Source organism: Thunnus albacares, chromosome 13 (genome assembly GCF_914725855.1).
Source record: "Thunnus albacares chromosome 13, fThuAlb1.1, whole genome shotgun sequence".
Lineage (NCBI taxonomy): Eukaryota > Metazoa > Chordata > Actinopteri > Scombriformes > Scombridae > Thunnus > Thunnus albacares.
Genome location: NC_058118.1, coordinates 9,623,910 through 9,643,678, shown reverse-complemented (window position 1 = coordinate 9,643,678; position 19,769 = coordinate 9,623,910). Strand labels below are relative to the sequence as shown.

General features: G+C 42.6%; 1 protein-coding gene across 13 annotated transcripts in view; it reads right to left on the bottom strand.

The window, feature by feature from the left end:
- Positions 1-19,769, bottom strand: part of msi2b (musashi RNA-binding protein 2b) — a 260,618-nt gene that overhangs the window by 96,185 nt on the left and 144,664 nt on the right. For all 13 annotated transcript variants that reach the window (XM_044369996.1, XM_044369998.1, XM_044369991.1 and 10 more), the window contains exon 7: positions 19,207-19,255. In XM_044369996.1, coding sequence (XP_044225931.1) covers positions 19,207-19,255 — 49 coding nt within the window. The remainder of the gene's footprint in view (positions 1-19,206; positions 19,256-19,769) is intronic.

Here is a 19,769-nt window from a genome sequence, read left to right as displayed (position 1 = left end):
GCCATGATGCCAGAATATTCGCCTCTGGCTCCCATGTCTGATATAGCCCTCTAAAACTGACTTTTGTAACTGCCGCTGCACAGTAGTGTCATTAGACAACTTCTAGCACACGGTCGATAAATTATTTACGCCATGCTTGTATAGAACCAGCCTGGGTTTTCGCATTTTAAAGTAAAATGAAAAATACAATAATCTTGATGGGGATGGCAGCGGAGGCATGTGTTTGTGTCTGTGGGAGTGTGTGCCTGTGAAATGGGCATGCATACAAGTGAACGAGACATCTCAAGATATGTAATATGACATAATGTCTCCCCTGCTCGAACCCCCAGCTGCTCGCCCACATGCCACAGATCCTGCACCATGTCTAAACAGATGCTCTATCAATAATGCTTGCTCCAGTGCCACACACCTCCCTGGTGGCCAAATTGGGAAGAGGAGAGTGGATGAGAGAGAGGGACTGAGTGAATGAGTCAGTGTTTGGAGGCAGGACAAGAGGGAAGGAGAATGGGCAAGAACCCAGAGGCTAGAGTGACTACTGGGAGATGGATTGGATACGCCAGAAGAAGCCAAAGGACCAGTGAACCTGGGGATGAAGTGTACTCCTTGTCCCATCTGCTCCCAAGAAGGGCAGGAGAAAGAAAACGTCATTTGAGCCTGCTAGTACAAATCACCTTATATTGTAATCCTGCCTTATTGTAAACAGGCATCTGAAGCCACATAGATGTAAATCTATTTTATTGGTTTATTTTCTAATGTGCGTTAGTCTCAAATGGTTTTTACTGTTAATGTACATTTGTACTCTTACTATCAGCTTGTCAGTCATCTGTAAAGCACTTTGATTGGCACTAACCTGTCCGAAAGGTGCTATACATCTATAATTTGACTGATTGAAGAGGTAGATTATCCTGCCATCCCTTGATTCATATATTTTGCTGTGTTCTTTTGTTTTAGCCTACTCAATATCTACAAGTAATACCTTGAGAGGTGCTGGTGCCCGTGACTTGCCCTCATCTGATAAAAGGCTCATTTTCTCTCCCTCCACACACACACACACACACACGTTAACTTCAAAGCCCACCGGATTATTAATAAGTTTACATATGTATCTTTATTCAAACAGCATTTGCAGTACCGTTTGCTTTTCTGAGAGCATGCTGCACACTTCAGTGCTGTGAGCACTACTTTGGGCTCTCACACTGCACACGTACACAGCACGTTAACTTACAGACCTTTCAGAAAAGTTAAGATTTCATGTGGTGGTGAGCAGTCTTGTGCGGCTGTTCGGTTTTCACCAAGAAAAACAAACTTTTTTTTTTTTTTTTTTTTGGTGCTTTGATATTTCATTTGAAAATGTTACATTGCTTTTTTTTTATTTGGAAAAAAAAAGAGACAGAGGCTTTGAAAGACTGCAATCAACTTTTCATCAATCAACTCATTAATTTTTCACTTGCCAGCAAACTATTCATGTTCATAAAAATATAACTATATAGGAAACAAGAAAGCAATGAAATCTAATTGTTCAGGTTTGGCAACTAACAAGCTTCAATAACACAATAGTAGTATCACAAAAGCAAATGGAATAGTAAACAACGAAAATAATACTTTTTTTTCACATGTGGAAAAAAAGAAAAACAGAAGTCCTTTCAGAAGACATTTTGGGGCTGTAAGGCTAGAAGACAGGGTCCTGAATGAATTCTGTATGAAAAATTGCATTGCATCATTTTAAACAACATTTTAACATACCCATCAGGCATCTCCATGTGTGTGTTTGCACACCATCACCAAAACCATCCCACATTAGGTGTACGTATTAGCTTTTGCATGAGCAACAAAACACATCAATGCTCCTTCTGCACCACCCCTGTTGTCATCATCCATCATAATCTAGCCCTGCCTTCCACTAGCTGTCAAAACTGTTCTGGACAATTCACTTAGACAGTGTCAGCTGAACTGTAATATTTTACCAGCCACTATAATGAGGACTGGCCTCCAGACTCACAGAAACAAACACATGGCTCCCTGCTCACGCCTTGGTTGTATCCATGACTTTGCCACAGTCATTCCAATTTTCCTGTTGCTGGAGGCAATACTACTATCCTAGCATGGTCAGCCTTTGCCAGCTGGGAACCGAACCTGTCGGCCCATGCAATATTGTCCTTTGTCTGAGCTCTAACATTATCTGCACTGTGAGCTTTCCTGAGGAGAGACTAATCCTTTGGTGGTTAATGCTTGTGGTTTTTCATTAGACGGGTTATACGTGGAGTCTAAGATGCAAAAGTTACACCCAGACCCGCAATAATGCAAGTACGTTGCTTTTTGGCCTGCAACTAATGTTTGTGTTTAATTTTTGATTAATTGATTAATCTAAGACATGTCAAAGAAAATTGTGAAAAATGCCCATCGTAAGTTTCCAGAGCCCAAGGTGATGTTGTAAAATTGATTGTTTGGTCTGAACAGCGGTCCAAAACCCAAGAGTATTCAAATATACAAAAAATAAAAACAGGGAAAAGCAACAGACTGGAACCTGCAAAAAAAAAAAAAAATTTAATTAATCGATTATCTAGATGGGCTGTCAATTTACTGTCATTCAACCAATCAGCACGACTCTGCTCCTTCACTCACTCACTCACGTTAACCATCCCAAATAAATCTAAACCTGAATAACATTATAATCTACCGTATATTTAGTGTATTACTCTTCTGCTCTGGTAGATAAGTTCTTCCATGATTGTGTATGTGGCAGTGTTGATGTGTGTGTGTGTGTGTGTGTGTGTGTGTGTGTGTGTGTGTATTAGTCAGCAAGACGGTGTGTCCTCAGTAAGTGCCACATCAACAGCATTAACTTGGAGGACAAAGGAGGGCACAGAAACACAGCGAGCCACACACGTCAAGACAGTAGCAGAAAATAGATGGAGAAGCAACACACACTATTTTAATTATCCTCTTGTCTAACCTGCCCTCCAATTACAAATAGGGATGTATAATAATCCATCTATTGATGCATGAAAGACAGGACAATAACACGGAAGCTGAACACGAGCAGGATAAGACATGGTTTAAAAAATGAGCTCAAAGACTCACAAACTAAGGTTAGGCTAACTCAAATAAATGGAATACGTCTCTTCAATATTATCCTTATTCTTGGGTATGTACATATTGGTATATGCTATGAAATAGTTGAGAGGCATTGTTTATCGCCTTCAGAGACTTCAAGAGAAAATACATGATTATGTTTATGATAGCACTGTTAAAAGATAAAGACACTGCAGTGTACGCTGTATTCCACTGAGAGATAGGCATAATGAATATGCTCTGGCTAATTTATGCTGGCTAATTTGTCTACATTTGGTAAATCTTTTTAAGATTGATTTTCTCAGCAAATACCAATTCAGCTCAACATTAAGTAAACAGCAGCAGGGACGCTTGCTTTTATGTTTTGTTACTTGAAATTCTATGTTCTGCTACAGCTACTCATTCCATATAGTGTGTCGTTTCAGACAATCTTTACATTTGTCTTCCTTCTGCTCGTGAGAAAACAGAGTACCAGATGATTTGTGCTTTATCACAAGTGGCACGATGAAAGATGCCCAGAAATAAAACGATGAAAAAAATTGCCACATACTAAAAAGAAAAGAGTCTGGAGAGAAAAAAAAAAAAAAGGTAAAAAGAAAAAGTAAATAGTCAATTTGGGATTTTGGGCTATAGGCAGCTGAGCATGTGCACTCGCACATTAGATCTAATATGTTTCCCCCCCCCCAACATCAGAGTTTTGGAGACTGACATAAAGCTTTTGTTCAGGTGTCTTGGTTAGTTCTCTATTCACATGTCATGTTGCTTGTCTGTGCCAATCCTATTCCCTGTACATTCAACACCCCCCCGGCCGTGACAACAGCTTACAGAAAGCAGAGGTGCAGCGCGAAGGCATCCTCTTAGTGCAGAAAGTGAGTGATCGAGAGCTAGCAACATGTTATGTCCAATGGTCAGATAAGCTCCAGAGACATCGAGGACAAATCTAGACCATTGTGGGCGGGGAGGAGGGAGGGCTGACTGCAGAAAAATGGACACATCTGACTCAAGTCCTCTTGGCGAAATGCTTGGTTTGCAATGTTTGTTATACTGCACTCACAACAACAGCAGGGATGCACTGACCTTGAACAGGTATCGGCCATGACGTGACTAATCCACATTAAATACAGTTTCTTTGTCAATAACTTCACAAAATGTGGGGTTTTGCGCTATCAGTTAAATTTATTCTGTCACGGCAGGCTGCCAACTTAGTTTTTAGTATCACAGCAATCCCTGGCCTCACATTATTTTAAATAATAATAATATTAATGTTGGATCAGTGCATCCCGACTTACAACCTGCCTTTTCTTAACTGGATGTACCCTCTCCAGCCTCTGACTGCACATATGATCCGCCACACAGAGTAAGTGATTATATTTAATCATCGTCTCTTGACTGTTCCCTTCTTGAGTCGCTTGATATGCGAGTTCGCACACACACCCGTCCACATGTGAATACAAAGAAATACAGCGAGCGGCGAATGTTTGGGGCAGGAGAAGACAGCGGAGGCTTTAGTGGTCCTTCTTCATCCCTGCAGGCAGTAAAGCAGGCTGCATGGCAGTCCTGTCTCCCAAGACAAGTTAATAAGATGGAGCAGTCCCCGGGGGCAACAGCCGGCGAGCATTATCACTTTCAAGGCAGCCAGAAAAACTGACACACAGTAGGATAGAACTCCCAAAAAGAAGCTATTAATTACCCCCTCTCACTAGCCACTGCTGCAGAAAAAGTTAATTTGACAATTTGGGAGACAAGGATTGTTTCGAAATACGGGAATTTCACTCCCACTTGGTTCAACAAATCTTCTGCAATTATTTATTTTTTGTGCAACTCTATTCATACTTCTCAATTTGCATTCCCCCTCCCCCATCCCCCCCCACTCTGTCTCCCTCTCTCCTTCTCACACATGTATGACGAAGCAACCTTCTCAAGTGTGAAACCACAACCGCGAGGAGGTGTGGGGCAACGCAGTGCATATCAGCACATGCGAACCAGACCACTTCTACAGACATGTGGTGTGATGAATAAATCATGCTGCATAAAACCAAGGGGAGAGAAGTTCCTCTCCTGAGGGCCCACATTCACTTATAGCCGCTCGACTCAAACACAACTACTGTATCTCGCTGCCATCTAAATGAGCCACACATGGCCGTGCTAAAGCGAATAAGAGCAAAACTGTCACCTCGCTGAAGAAACATTGATCATTACACAATTTGTTCCCTTTTTATACAGCCATTGTAATTAAAAATAATTGAGTAGTGGGGTGGGCAGGTGCTCCCATCAACAATTTTTTCACCAATTAGCACTACAATAATATTGCCCTGGATATTGCAGATGATATTATTAGCATTTTGATGGAACACAAGTGCCTGCATGCCTGCACGCCAGAGAACTGTTCTCAAGTGGAATCTTTTCACTAAGATCCACAAGGGAAGAGTCACTTCTGGTTTGACAAAAACAGGCGAGAGAGAGAGAGAAGGCGTTATATTAAGGTGCTGCATAAAGTGTTCTGTAGAGCCATCTTTAAGATCCACCAGCAGTGCGTGAAAAGCCGAATAAGGCTATCTTTAACTGGGCACTGGATCTTGGATCCATACCAGATGTCAAAACCATTAAATTGTCTTTTTTTAACTTGTGCAGTGAACTTGACATTAGCCCAGAAGCTACCGCGAATGAGCTAATTTGTTTAACCAAAATGTATTATTCCATAAAGAGCTGCTTTTTCAACCCCCCCCCCCCCCCCCCCCCCCAAAAAACAGAAAGCAAAAAAAAAAAATACTGGTCAACTGAACATAAATAAATTTGGTCCACACAAATCTGACAAATGCATTTTAACATCAGGGGTAAGACCTGTGTGTTCTCATATAGCCAGCTCGTCTGTTGTCAGAGGCCTAACAAATTGGTTCTCCGACCACTTGGGAGCATGTGTGCAGCGTGTGATGGTTTACCCTGCACAGAAGAATCAGAATCAAATTTGAAACATTGAATTTCTGTGATACATCTTACCAATTTTCTCTAAAGCATCCAAGCTAGATCTGTGCTTCTGTCTGTGACAAGGATTATCTCACAAATACCAGAGGGGAAAGATAACTGACAATTGTTCTGGGTTGAAATTACTTTTTCTTCTGTGCTTGCTAGCTATGCAAAGTGAGTGTAGAAGCTAATTTGCAATCTTGACCAGTGTTACCTCCACTCCATGACAAAAAAAAAAGAGCCTTAAATACTTATTGAGCTGGTATTAATCAGCCTGCATGAATAAATATATATTCACACTTTTCAAAATTCTTACTTCTTCTTACTCATCGGTTATCCATTGCAGTATGATTCTGCTTTTGGTGGTCATCTGCTTCAGTCTAACTGGAGATGTTGGACCTTTCAATCAGTCAAATCAATCAACCAATCATGATAAAATAAATAAAACACCAACATTGTAATTCTGACACGTTAAGTCTAACTCAACAATAGACATAAACTAGAGGTAAAAGGCAAAAAAAAGCTGCTGACAGGATACTGGCTAGCAATACCTTTGCAAGCATGGAACATATTGCATGGCACATATTTGGGCAGGCATTTACAGTACTCATTTCAGAATTGCACCGAATTAACTGTGCGTGTGTGAGAGAGAGAAAAAGAGAGAGAGAAAAAAAAAAAAAACACAGAGAGAAATGGAGCGGGGGAGTGTCAGAGACAAAGACAGAGAGACAGACATAGAGGGTGAGACTGAGACAGAGAGATCAGAGAGCTGGGGACAGAAGAACAGCGAACGATAAATGAATTCCCAAGAGAAAAGGAGGGACACGGAGAAATTACAGAACAAAAGGAGAAGACAGAAATGACATTTCTTAAGGGACTGCTGTGTGGCATTTGTAGGAAGAAAAATGAAATGTGAGGACCAGGGAGAGATGGGAGGCGGTAGAGGGCATGGGGAGAATGGAATGAGTAAGAGCAAGAAACAAAAGAGAAAGTGTGTGAGAGGTAAGACTAATTTATGAGAAATGAGGCAGGAGTCGGCGAGGCTGTCTGCTGCTGTCTGATGGATTGGGTGGGGGTGGGGGTGGAGGTGGTGGTGGGGGGTGGGGGGGGGGTGGTGGGTAGGGCTGGGTTTTGCAGGTTGGTGGACAAGAGAAGAACCTGTGATATGGATCCTTTGAGGCGGCATTTCAAAAAAAGTGAACTCTCCAGAAATGGGAGATGAATATAAAACAAAAAACATCACTTCTCTTTGGAAGAGAATCTCCCTGGCAGGTAGGTAGAGCAGAGAGAGGCAAAGGTGAGAAAGAGATTGGGTAGGAAGACAAAGAGGGAGTACAGGGAGAAGCACAAGGCAATGAGCAAAAGGAAAAAAAAAAAAAAAAAATGTGTGAAGTGACAGAGCCGAGAAAGCGAGGAAAAGATGACGGAGATAAAGTAAGATGAGAGACAGCTGCCTTTGATGCGACTGCTCCTCACCTGTGGCAGTTTGGAGGGAGGGCTGTGTACGTGTGGTTTAAATGTGTGTGTGCATAAGCACATGCGTGCCATGCATGCAACCGTCTGAGTGTATGCAAGTATCTGTTATAATAAAGTTCACATAAGCGTGAAAGACGGGATTGATGATAAGGTGCTCATTTGTAGCGCGCGAGGAGTTGGTTCCCACATGCTTCAAGTACACAAACACAGAGAGACACAATCGCTCACACGCAGGCAGACAGAAAAGCCGCCTCTGGAGGTATCGAGGAACACTCGGGGCCTACAAAATATTCAAGGCTCCTCTCTAGACAGAATCCCCTCCCAAAGCTTGCTGACAGAGGAGCACACTGAACCTCCTCTTTCAAACAGCGCACTGTCTTTATTCGCCCTAGTCTTACAGCATGCTCGTACTGTATCAAAGCCAGGACACACGCTGCCGTGTGAAGTGCCATCAACGTACACGGCGATGCACACCTTCTCCTCCTCCTCCTCCTCCTCCTCACACACGCTCGCGTTCTCTTTATGCCTCTCTTTCTATCTTTCTCACACACACACACACACACACACGCAACTTTGAGAGAACAGAGCGGAGAGTAGAGAGGAGGCTGGCAGCAGCGATGAAAGACAGTGATGAAGGTGCGGCGGTAAAACACACTGTAAGCCTACAGTATCGACGTCATCTATCTAGTAATGGAAAGAACACATCACACGCTGTCTTTTAAGCTCTTTTCGGCATGAGCCCAATATAGATCAGGCGCACAATTTACATGACCATGTGATCCGTATATGAATGAACAAACACAAACAAACATAGCAACCCTTTCTCTGTATCTCTTTCCAATTACATTGCCAATTCCATGGAGGCAAAAACCCAAACAAAGGCAACTGGGCACAAAGCTTATTAATCATACCATCATCCCACATGCATTCCTTTGCAACCTCACAAACTATTAATGGGCTGCCATGCCAAGGGGTCTCTCACAGCTGTGAGGTTTTTGCCGGGGGAAATCTGCATTGGCCGAAAAAAATAAGCCTAATGATGTCAGATGTCATCCCTGACCTCTGTAATTTCACAAATTCAGATTTACTGCAGATCATTACGCATCACGCCTGTGTGTATTCACTGAGATGTGGCATTTGTTTATGAATATGTGTGTGTAGTGGACAATGTCATATAAAGAGGGTGGCTGGCTGAGGGCTTGTTCAATGTGGGACTCTACAGTGAGGCAAAGCACATAACATAGAGAATGGGCCCCCAAGCAGCCACCCATTTTATATGGTATTGTACTACACACACACACACACACACACACACACACACACACTCCCCTGCATAAATAAAAACACACAGCACACCTACACAGAAGCGCGCAGTTAAACACACAAAGACCGACTTGGAACCTGTCAAGTGCGAACAAACTGATGACAAGACGGCGACAGATGGATTCACTGAGGAGAGACGAGCTACGCATTCAACTCAATTAGCAACGTGCTGCTGCATGACGCCGATGGGATATGGAATCTTACCATGACTGGCAACCTGTCAATCGAGCAACAGAGCCGCAAAACAAGCATCATGGAAGACGCAATGAATTAAATTTAATAAACCAATAAATAAATTAATTTATGAGTAAATGTTATAAACCCATGAAGTGGCAGCGCCGCATCAAAAAACAGGGCATAATGTGACCAGGGAGCCTAAATATCCCCAGGCACACACACAAAGAAGAAACTGGCAGCAAGGAAAGAAGAGGAGGAGGAGGAGGAGGAGGAGGAGGAGGAGGAGGAGGAGGCAGTGGGGAGAGACAGAAAAGAGAGAGAAGAGAAAGAACAATGGCTGCTTCCCTCTTTCCCCTCTTGCTTGCTCACTCACTCTCTCTCTCTCTCTCTCTCTCTCTCTCGCTACCTGTGTGAACATTCGTGAGCTGTGTTCATACATTATCCTGCCACGGTACCTAATGAGCCAGGCATCTCCACCCTGACACTTACGCTTGGCTAGGCAACCCTTATTACAGTGTGGAGACATACTCACTCACACACTTACACACACACACACACACTACACACACACACACACAAACTCAGAACTGACCAACACGGGTCATCACAGCAGCTGTGTGATGGCATAAAAAACATCTCTTGTCGCTGGTGATGTAAAGGAGCTCGCTGTATTAAAATGCATCTGTATTGTCTGTCGTAAGAAGTCGTTATGTAATGGTTTTAAGTGTGTTTGTGTGTCAGACTTAAGCATGTCAACCTAGTTCCTACAAATACATGAAGCAGCATGAAGGCTGCTGGTGAATAATATGAGACCATGTGCCCCCTTTGAGTAGTTGGTTATTATAATGCGTTATTGTTTATGACTGCAGACAAAAATCTCTGTTTTTACTGCTATGTTTTTCCAAAAAAGAAAAAAAAAAGCACAAAAGCAGGTCTATCTTGTCTGGCAACATATCAGTCTGTGCCAGGATGTACCCTGCAGTGCTATGATTGTTTTGGCTGCTTCTGTATAAAAAGCCCTTCCACTTCAAAAAAAAAAAAAAAAAAGCCTCCTACAACTGTTTAAGTGGTAAACCGGCAGGGCTGTGGGAGGCCAATCAGCTGCAACATGGGGCAACATGGTAAAGTTGGTCAAATAAAGATGAAACGTCATGACGGCATGCCGGTACGGAGCGGAGGCGGGAGAATTGCTTTGGAACAGGGGGTGATGACTGGCATGTTGGTTAAATACTTAGAATGACATAAGACACTTAGTTTGACCCTCAGTGCGAAAAGAACAAAAAGAAAAATGCAAAAAAAAAAAAAGAAACCAGAGATTGTTCTTTTTTTTTTCCCCCTTTAATCTAAGATTAGATGCTTGGACTGGAGGTGATGTAATCTAATTCAGCTTGCAATCTTTCTGTGAGAAGTGATTGCTGTGGCTCAGCAGCTGATTGTGATTTTCAGCCGTGTGGGTTGGTGTATTCTGACCACCATTACACTTAAGAGGGACAGAAAAAAAAAACATCAACTTCAAAGCAGTTGTGCTTTGAGACTTGATAGTAAGATTTCTATTGTCCTCTCTTATGGGAACTTGATAGCTTATATTGAAGTTTTATTGAAGCTCTCTCCCTGAAAAAAAACATGTGTGAGGAGTGGAATGCTATCATATTAAAATTCAAAGACATTCCTTTCAACAAAACAGCTCCCTTGTGTTTTCATATATAAATTATAGTGTATTTTTTTTAGTGAGACACCAGTGAGGGGTTTTTGAATGGCATCTGTGTAAAGCAATATAACCTCCTATGCCTCTAAAGTATATGAATCAGAGCACATCAGCATCAGCGTCAATAACAGTTGACAAACACTACCTCGTGTTATAAGCTGAGCTATAAAAAAAAAAAAATACCCAAGAAATTCAAAACATTTTAAGCAAAAGGAACCACATTTCTAATAAGTAAAACCAGCAGAAAATAACTTTTACTTAATCATTTTTTTTTGAAAAACCGCTCAAAGGGAATTACTTTCTAAACGAGGTCTACTCCTAAAAAACTGTAGAGAGTGCAGATGTTTCTGCAGTGCATTTGTGGGTGTGATGACTATCAAAAAGACATCTATGTGATCAGCATGTTTTAAAAAAATGTTACAAAGACAAGAGGCGACATATTTTACTAACACTGCACACCAGACACTTAGCCAATTCCCTCATGTGCTGCGCTCAGCTGTAAGACGCCTGGGTAGGCACCAATCAGGCTGTAAATACAGGGGACAATGCAGAGGGAAGCTACCACTTCCCCAGCCTGTCTCTGTAACAGTCTCATGCACATTAGATGCAAAAACAATATTCCTGCACTTATATGAATATTGTGCTTTGTCTTTTTTTTTCTTTTTGTAAACATCTTGACTTTGACACTTTGTAATAGCTACGTATTATACGTAGAATGTAATTTCAAACAAACCTGTATGCTTTTGTGTGTCCGTGTCTTTTTATTTGCTGTCTGTGAGTGTGGGCGCACTTGTGTGTGAGTGGATGTAAACTCAGTATTCCAGGTCACGGTGGCTGCAATCTCACAGGAGGTTTAACCTTGGTAAATCCACTATTAGGTGTTCTGAGAATGATGATGTGAGCACTAGATCCTCCCCGATGGTTTCACTTTCTAAGAGCATCCAGCAGGTCACAAATAGAGAAGCTGTGGGGGTATTACAAGGTCAAAGGTTGGTTAACTCTCAATATGATGACAATTCCGAGCTGGCATTTTCATTTCCTGAAGAGACTGATTCCCTGTGGCAGCTGAGGCCAAAAAAACGTTTGCTTATTTTTGTTCAAATAAATTCCTCTCTGCTTTTAAGAGAGAATATAGACCGCAAATATGCAGCGTGCGCTCGCTGTGTGCACAAGAAACTCATCTTGCGTTCACATATACTGCACATCCAGGGAAAATTCTAATCAATACTGCTTTCCGATGCCTACATATGCATAAAAATCAGACCCTTCCAATAATACACAAATGTGCCTTTCTGCACATTTTTTGGTCCCTTTCATTTTGTCCTTCAAACGTCTTCAGAGGTGTGTCCGTGCAGCCAACCAGTGGGAGTAGCTGATGTTTTTAATGGCACATGGTTTGTCTCCTGGTGGTGAGATAAACATGGGGAAGAGATTAAAACCCCAGGCTTTCTTCTACAATCTCCTGCCTTCATCCTCCTTCCCCTTGCAGTGGTCATGCAGGGCCAGCACAGCAGAATCTAATTCAAAACCAAACCCATCCGGTCTATGAGGCATACTAGAGCCAAAAAAATAACACACACACACACGACTGCAGCAACATTGATAGTGGGGCAGATGTCAGTAATGGACAGGAAAAAAAAAAAAAAAAAAGACAGGTGACAAGGAGAGGAGGATTCTCTACCATTTAATCACCAAACTGTCAAGCCCGTCTCAACGGGCTCATTGCAGAATACTAGCAGGAGTTTACCCAGCGACTGTAATGCTGCTGTTGATTTTGAGGTGAGTCTGTTGGGTCGCCGGTGTCAGGATGTGGATCACAACAAACACCCTGAAGAGGAAGAAGCGAGGCCAAAGGCCAGGCTCCCTCCTTCATGCTACGCCTCCCCAGTGAGGCATAGGTTGGCCAAGAAGCCAGCTTGCCTAGGAGCTGATGAGTTAGAGCAGTTATTAAGAGCGGCTAAACACATCATTTCCTTTGTCTCTGTGATTAGGCCAAGGCGAGGTGCCCTCAGGTGGAGGTAGACCCAGAGTATATGATTAGCTCTGCCATTTAAATGACATTCACACTAATCGCTAATATCGGGTCTGTCAAGGTGAGAGAATACAACGAGGGATCCGTCAGCTGATGTCGGAAGGCTGAAGCGAAATGCAAGGAGAAGTGCAAGGATATCTGATTCAACTCGATGCCGATGCTGCGTCTATCAGTTAAGTCAGCCCACAGCGGTTGATTGTTTTACTCTGCATCAGTGAAGCTATACAGTACTCACAGAGCAGAGAGGAGCGCCGATCTGTAAACACTACAACTCCCATGGATCCAACGGGGATTCAGTTGTTTAAAAAGGGATTGGCAGTGGAGGATATTCACAATCAAAGAGGACCGAGCCCTTGAAAAAAAAAAAAAGAGCTGGTAGAGAGATACTGTATTTGAGTTCTGTCCAAATAGGTTTTATTCTGTGTGATAATAACAGCACTGGCCATTTGCTTGCAGAGCTATTTGGCTGCTAAATTAAAGAATTGGTTAACTTTTCTTCTGAAGGAAAATTCATCTCTGTAGTCGCGCCATCTTTAAAACTCAAATGACCCTGCTCCCTCTCTTGCCTGAACAAAAGAAGGCATTATCAAACCTCACTCTCACCAGTGCTAGATCCATTTGGTAAACAGCCTGTGTCCTACAGTAGTAATCAGAGGGTATTTTTGAGGGATTTGCAGGCTGGCCAGGAGGCATCCGCTGGAGTGATCTCTAATTGCTAGAAGCGGAGGCCTAGACTGCCTGGCGCTCTTTTGAAGCCATCGGCAGCAGCTTCCAGCCAGAGGAGCCAGCAGGGGGAGGCTTCCCACTGAGGCACTCTCCTTTTTCTTTATTTCCTTCTCTTTTTCTCCCTCACCATGCCTTCATTCTACTTTTCCTGCTTTTTCTTGTCCTCGGTCTCCCTTCTTTCCATCCTCTTCTTCTTTCTTCCCATTTCTTCTCTAACTGTACTTGTTCCCTTTCCCCCACTCCCCCCCCCCCCCCCCCCCTTTTCCCCTCCTCTCCTACTCAGTCAATGAGCCAGCAATCACTTTGCAGACAGACATCCTCTGCTCAGTCGGCCATGTTCAATCCCTAGCACCGGTGGCTGATGAGGCATTGTGGTGACGTCAAACACCGGGGCTTTTCAGGGAGCAACAGTTAACCTGTGGAGGCGCAGCTCTGCTTCCCAGGTTACAGGATTCATACTGGCAGTCTTTGTATAAAATAATGAATGTAATATGCCAAAGAGATGAAAGATAATGAGGCCAATTATTTTTTTCTTCTCACCCACTGAGGCGAGAGTGGCGAATTTATGTCAAATAGTTGGTGTATAATGACACCTAATACCACTCAAGTCTTTGTTACTGGTGGGCTTGTGGATCATGGGGCAAAGACTTTTGCTATATAAAGCATAGCTTTGAAATTATGAGAAAAACTCTACACACAAAATACCACAAACACTAAATATTAACTTGATATTGTTAGAAAGTTGGACTGTGTGGCATATTCATAGACTTGGACATACTGTCTGCATCGCTGACGCAGGGGCTGTAAAATTCACCTTTGCACAAAGACACACAAATACAAAAAAAAAAAAAAACCCCAAACAAAACAACTGCACACTACCATCCATACACAGTTTCACAGAGACACAACCAGTTTTTTGGTGTGTGTTTGGAAGGCAGCTCGCTCAGTGTGACATTGACTCCTCAGTGCCAATTCCACACTGGGAGCTGCACTTGCTAGCTTTGCTGCCAATCCAGGTAAAGAGATTACAGACACACACAATGCAGTCTTCTGTTCCTCTGCCAAGAAGAAAACCAGCCCTTTAAGCCCATAGAAAAAAGGGCTATACACAAATTCACACAGCCTTGGCCCCATCCTCACACAAAACCAAGAATCCCCTTCTTCTCCAGGAACGTGGCTTCTAATATGAGCCTTGCTCAGTGGCTCCCTCATACAAAGCAGCCTTGTGACTAACACAATTCAGCCCCCATTTCTTTATCCTGGTCCCCAACTCTGTTGCACATTACTATTACTTGCATCATTCAAGTAAAGAAGGAATTTGGCTTACAATCAGTCACACAGTCATTATAAAGCTACACTAATGGTGCTGTCTGGTTACAAACTATTGTAAAACAATATGAAAGAAAGTTACACTAGGATTTCATCATATTTCTTAATGGTGTAATTAAAAAGGTGAGAGAGAACGTGTGTATCACCCAAAATAGATATAGCTGCCACCTTCGTTTTTTTTTAACTCATAGTAATTATCTAAGAACTTGTTGAAAACTAAAAACTTGATGAAAACTGCGGGGCTGACACCAGTCTTTAACAGTACAGATTTTACAGTGCATGAATCAAACAATCACTGTGGCATGCAGTTTTGACCCAATTAATTAGCTGTTTATAATTGTAAGAGTATAATTTAGCATTGGGATTGAGATGGGCTAATTTGCATTGTATGTACTTATCTTTTTGGATTGGTGTGGATTAGCTGTGATGATGAGAAGCTGCTTGTGATGTTAATAATAATAATCAGAGGAAGTGTATAGCTATACTTTATATGTATTTCCCCTTGAAAATAAATGTCCTGTGTGGATTATGTGTGTGAAATTATGCTACGCGGTAGATGTGTTGATGAAAAGAGTGGTAATGTGGTGGAGAAGGACGGCTAATTATGGTGTGGCGGGGAAGCACTTAATAAAAGGATGCTTCTGAGTAGCAAGACAAAGAATTCATCTATCATCCAACTGTATCCTTTTTTGCTCACATATCCCGATGCTTTGGTGGATAGTTGCCACTCTCTCATCACAGATTCCATCCCCTCCTCTAAAAGATGTCATTTTTCTCACCTAGGCAACACTCTCCTTGGCACTACCAATTGTGTTTGACAGTAAAATCACATTTTAGATCATAGATCACATGTCAGCCTGTGGGATAGGAGTAGGCAACCGATGACAGAATGATTCTGACTCAGGGCTATTCCAAAAGCTTTTATTTCCCACCCATACAGCTCGTCCTGTCATCCAGAGGTGGCATGTGAAGTCGTATTGAGGGGTGTTGGGAATGACGAGTGGTATGTGTAGTCCCTGACTGCTGTGTTTGTGGCCTTGTCTCAGAACATAAAGTACAGTAGCCGCATACTGTAAACCTGGACCTCCTGCACTGCTGAATACACCGTTAGAAAAATAAAAGAATAAGTAAAAACATCTTGTCGAGTGTGTGACTACAAATGTACACATTCCTGACTTTCTCTTTCCTGTCACAAATTGAGTGTCAGGAGAAAAAAAGGGAAGGTTGAAGGGGGGCGGGGTGGTGGAGATACTGCAGTAGAACATGGAACAATAGGCGCCCTCTGGCATCAACCTCTGGACAGCCCAAGCTGCTCACCAAAGACACTGAACTCACCCACAATGAACCGCTGCAGCAGGAAGGGAGGCTTTGGAGAGTTCAATTTCCAACACAATTGGCTGTATTCTACTCCTTTAAATGCCAAGGAGATGGTGTGCAGCATGTGCCTTTGTGGGGAGCTTTGCTTACAGCGAGTGTCCTCTAGCAGGAGAGACAGAGAGAGAAAGACGAGAGAAATGGAGAGACGACGAAGACAGGCGGGGTGGGGAGATGGTGCGGGACAGAAATAGTGCAGACTGTGTAAAAGAAAAGGAAGAAAGAATAAGACTGAATGACTGGGAGAGATAGAGAGTGAAAGAGAGTTAAAAAAAAAAAAAAAAAAAAGTACAGAGAAAACGAGAAGGGTAGAGAATGTCTCCTCTGGCTGTCGTTTCGCCAGCCTCACAGGGACCGTCTGAAGGACAATGCTGCTACTAGTGGAGTGTGACGTTTGTCCTCTAACCAATTCACCACAGCCCCAAAGAAAACACACTTACAATCAAGTGTTGATCATGCATCTCATACACAAATCGACTCTTCCAAACAAAATACAATGCATTATAGTAATAAGCGATATAGACTCTATGTAAAAAAAGCTTAATGGGAAAAAATAAAAAAGGCAAATAACATTCAAATGAGGTGATGTGAAGTCAGTGTGAGCAACAGCAGGCCTAACAGGGGATCAGTTGCTGCAATTTATACCTCTGACACCCACTTCTTTGTTTTATGGAGTAATTTTACTATGTACACATCTCCATAATATACTGTAATGTAAGCAGTGTATTTAATTTTCTTGTGGAAACAAAAGTATTATTTTTATCATCTCACAAATGCTCAAGTAAACATGAACGTGCTTACCGGCAGCAAGGACGTTTTCTCCTTCTTGTTCTGCTACAGCAAAAAATAGCTGCCCCTTTTTTTTTTTTTTTAGAGGAGACTTTAGAAAATTTTAGGCTGCTGTTGTGCTTTAGGGTTTAGGTCAGAGCTGATTTTTAAATGTGGTTGTAATGCAGCTGATATGTAAGCTAGGCGAGCTATCACACTTGTGAGGTGCAGTATGTCTGTGTTGCAAGCATGACAACATGCTGACGGTTATAAGATATATGCTCTTTCTGCATCTGCAAAGCATTAGAGGCACTGGGTGAACTTTTCTTTTTTTTGGGGACTTGCAATTATGGAATAATTGGTTTTAAAAATTGCATTGTGTAGAATTTGTTAAATAAAAGAAATGTGTCACTTTTACCTATTGCAGTACTGAAGACAATTCAGGAATTATTTTTTCATGAATCAATCTGTAAGATAAAAATATACACAGGTGGGGGAATTGATTTGGATTGCAGCCTGCCGGATGCCCATCACCGGATCTGCAGGCGGCGGTAAAGTGGGCCCAGGCACTGGTTTCACTGATAATATATTCAATGTCCTTTCCTTTGTGGTCATGGGGCAGCTGAGCCATTAATATTACACAACCACACCAATGGCTCTGATGAATTATTCAGATTTTCTTATGGGTCTGTAATATTCTATGCACTTCATCTTGGAGACCTGTTGTGTTTCTAAGATAAAAGCGGCAAAGATCTACTGTTTCAAATTCCCACCGGAACAAAATATCAAAATGCTAGTTGGAGGAAATGGCAACCGCAGAAACGAACTGCACCTGCCTCCTGCCTCCTGTCATAGTCAATATAAATACGCCCGATGTCATCAGAAAAATTGCCAAGGAGGATGTTTCTCCATCATTGTCTTCATTTGAAGGGCATTTTGCTGCCCAAAGGCAAACGCCTAACACACTCCCCGAGCGTGGCGCCCATCCTCTTTCACAGAGGGCTGGCAGTGCAGCAGACAGGAGAGAGAAAAGAGCGAGAAATAAGAGAGAGAGAGAGAGAGTGAGAGGGAAAAAGCCTTCGTCTCAAAGCAGACCTCACACTGGGTTCTGTCGCTACAGATCAAAATCCCCTCAAAGCCATAGATCACTTCCACTATAGTTCACATGTTCTGCACTTAGAAACTGTTTACCAGACTCAAAGAGTTCGTCTGCACAGCCTACACACACACGGAGAGAGTGCACACACTTACACTCACAGATACAGTAGAGAAAGTAAGAGAGAGAGAGAGAGAACAATGCAGACATCACAAAAAAAAAAAAAAAAAAAAAAAAAAAAAAAAAGGTTACAGCTTTCGATCCCAGCCGGCTCACTTAAACATTTATACAGGTTGAGAGGATGAGTCGCTCACTGCAAACAAATGTTTACATCTATATGGCAAAACAGCGCCGGGCCCCCGGTACAGTGAGATGGTGCGATGGCAGCGCTTGCCTACAAGTGAGCTGACTGGTGTGACAAACAGAGAAGTGCCTGCTCCTTTTTCTTGTGGAAATACCTGTCAGTGCCTGTCGACTGCTCGCGCACACACAATGATACATACACACATACACAGCCGGGGACAGTCTGTCTCTTAAAAGTTCCTTTAACATACTCTATGTGAGGGTTCATAGCCGGTAACAACCGTCGCGCGGGGGGCCTTCCCGATAAATGACGGCCGTATATATATGTGCTCGCTGGCGGGTTAAGGCGGGCCTGTGAGCTCGCCGTTTTGGCTTAAATACACAACGCTGCATTGTGGCGCAGGGGAGGGAACCTGTCTTTGGAAAGTCCTCTGCTTGAGAGAGAAACGTCCCCTCATCTAAGATAAGGAGCCGATGAGAGAGAGCGATAAAGTCAGTGCTTCTCCTGGGCCTTATCTGATGCTGTTATCTGACTGCACAGCACCCACCATCTCACAATCTTTACACCCTTTAAGCACCTCTCTGAAACACTCACACCAGCATCATCACAGACACACACACACACACACACCATCTAATGCTCAAACATTCTAAACACCGAACCAGCTTATTGATTACTTTGACACGCTCCCATTGTTGAACAGATGGTACACCTAATATCATGTGAAATGGAACTGTTCTGTGTTATCTCATGGGGAAAGGACATAAAATGACTATTTTCTCACCTTTCAGAAAGACAGAGCAAAAAAAAAAAAAAAAAAAACGGAGGGGAGAAAAGGAGAGCAGAATCTGTGCACTTACCTCTATGTCTGTTAGTCGTCTTATCAAACATAAGCATGGCATCATCAACCTGGAAGACATAAGAGAAGTACTGACATTAGCTTAAGTCTAATCTTTTCAGCAAGTGCCTCACGTCACCTTCTCCCCATTCAATCACATCTCATTCTACTTACTGTAATTACTCTTAGAATATATATTCTCGCTCCTTTACACTTATTTCCTTCTAAGCACCTCTCTCCTACATAATCATTCTGCTGTCACAGGATTATCGTCAGGTTACCATTTCCCTTTCTGTCAGTCGCTCGTAATTTTGATGATATAGGAATTTAAACAATCTCGGTGGGGTTTTTTTTTTTTTTCCCCTCATTGTCTGGATTAAACGTGGCAAAGATGTGAGTGAAAAAGTGGCAGCAGGTGAGGAAATTAACAATAATGACAAGCGGTGAAGAAAATGGAGAACTGTGAGGACAATATGTTTATTTTGATGAACACCAATGTCCGGTCTTGGGGAGAGTGACAGATAGACACATTACACTAAGCGAGTGTGAGACAAATGGGATCCTTCCTCATCTCACAGCCGCAGC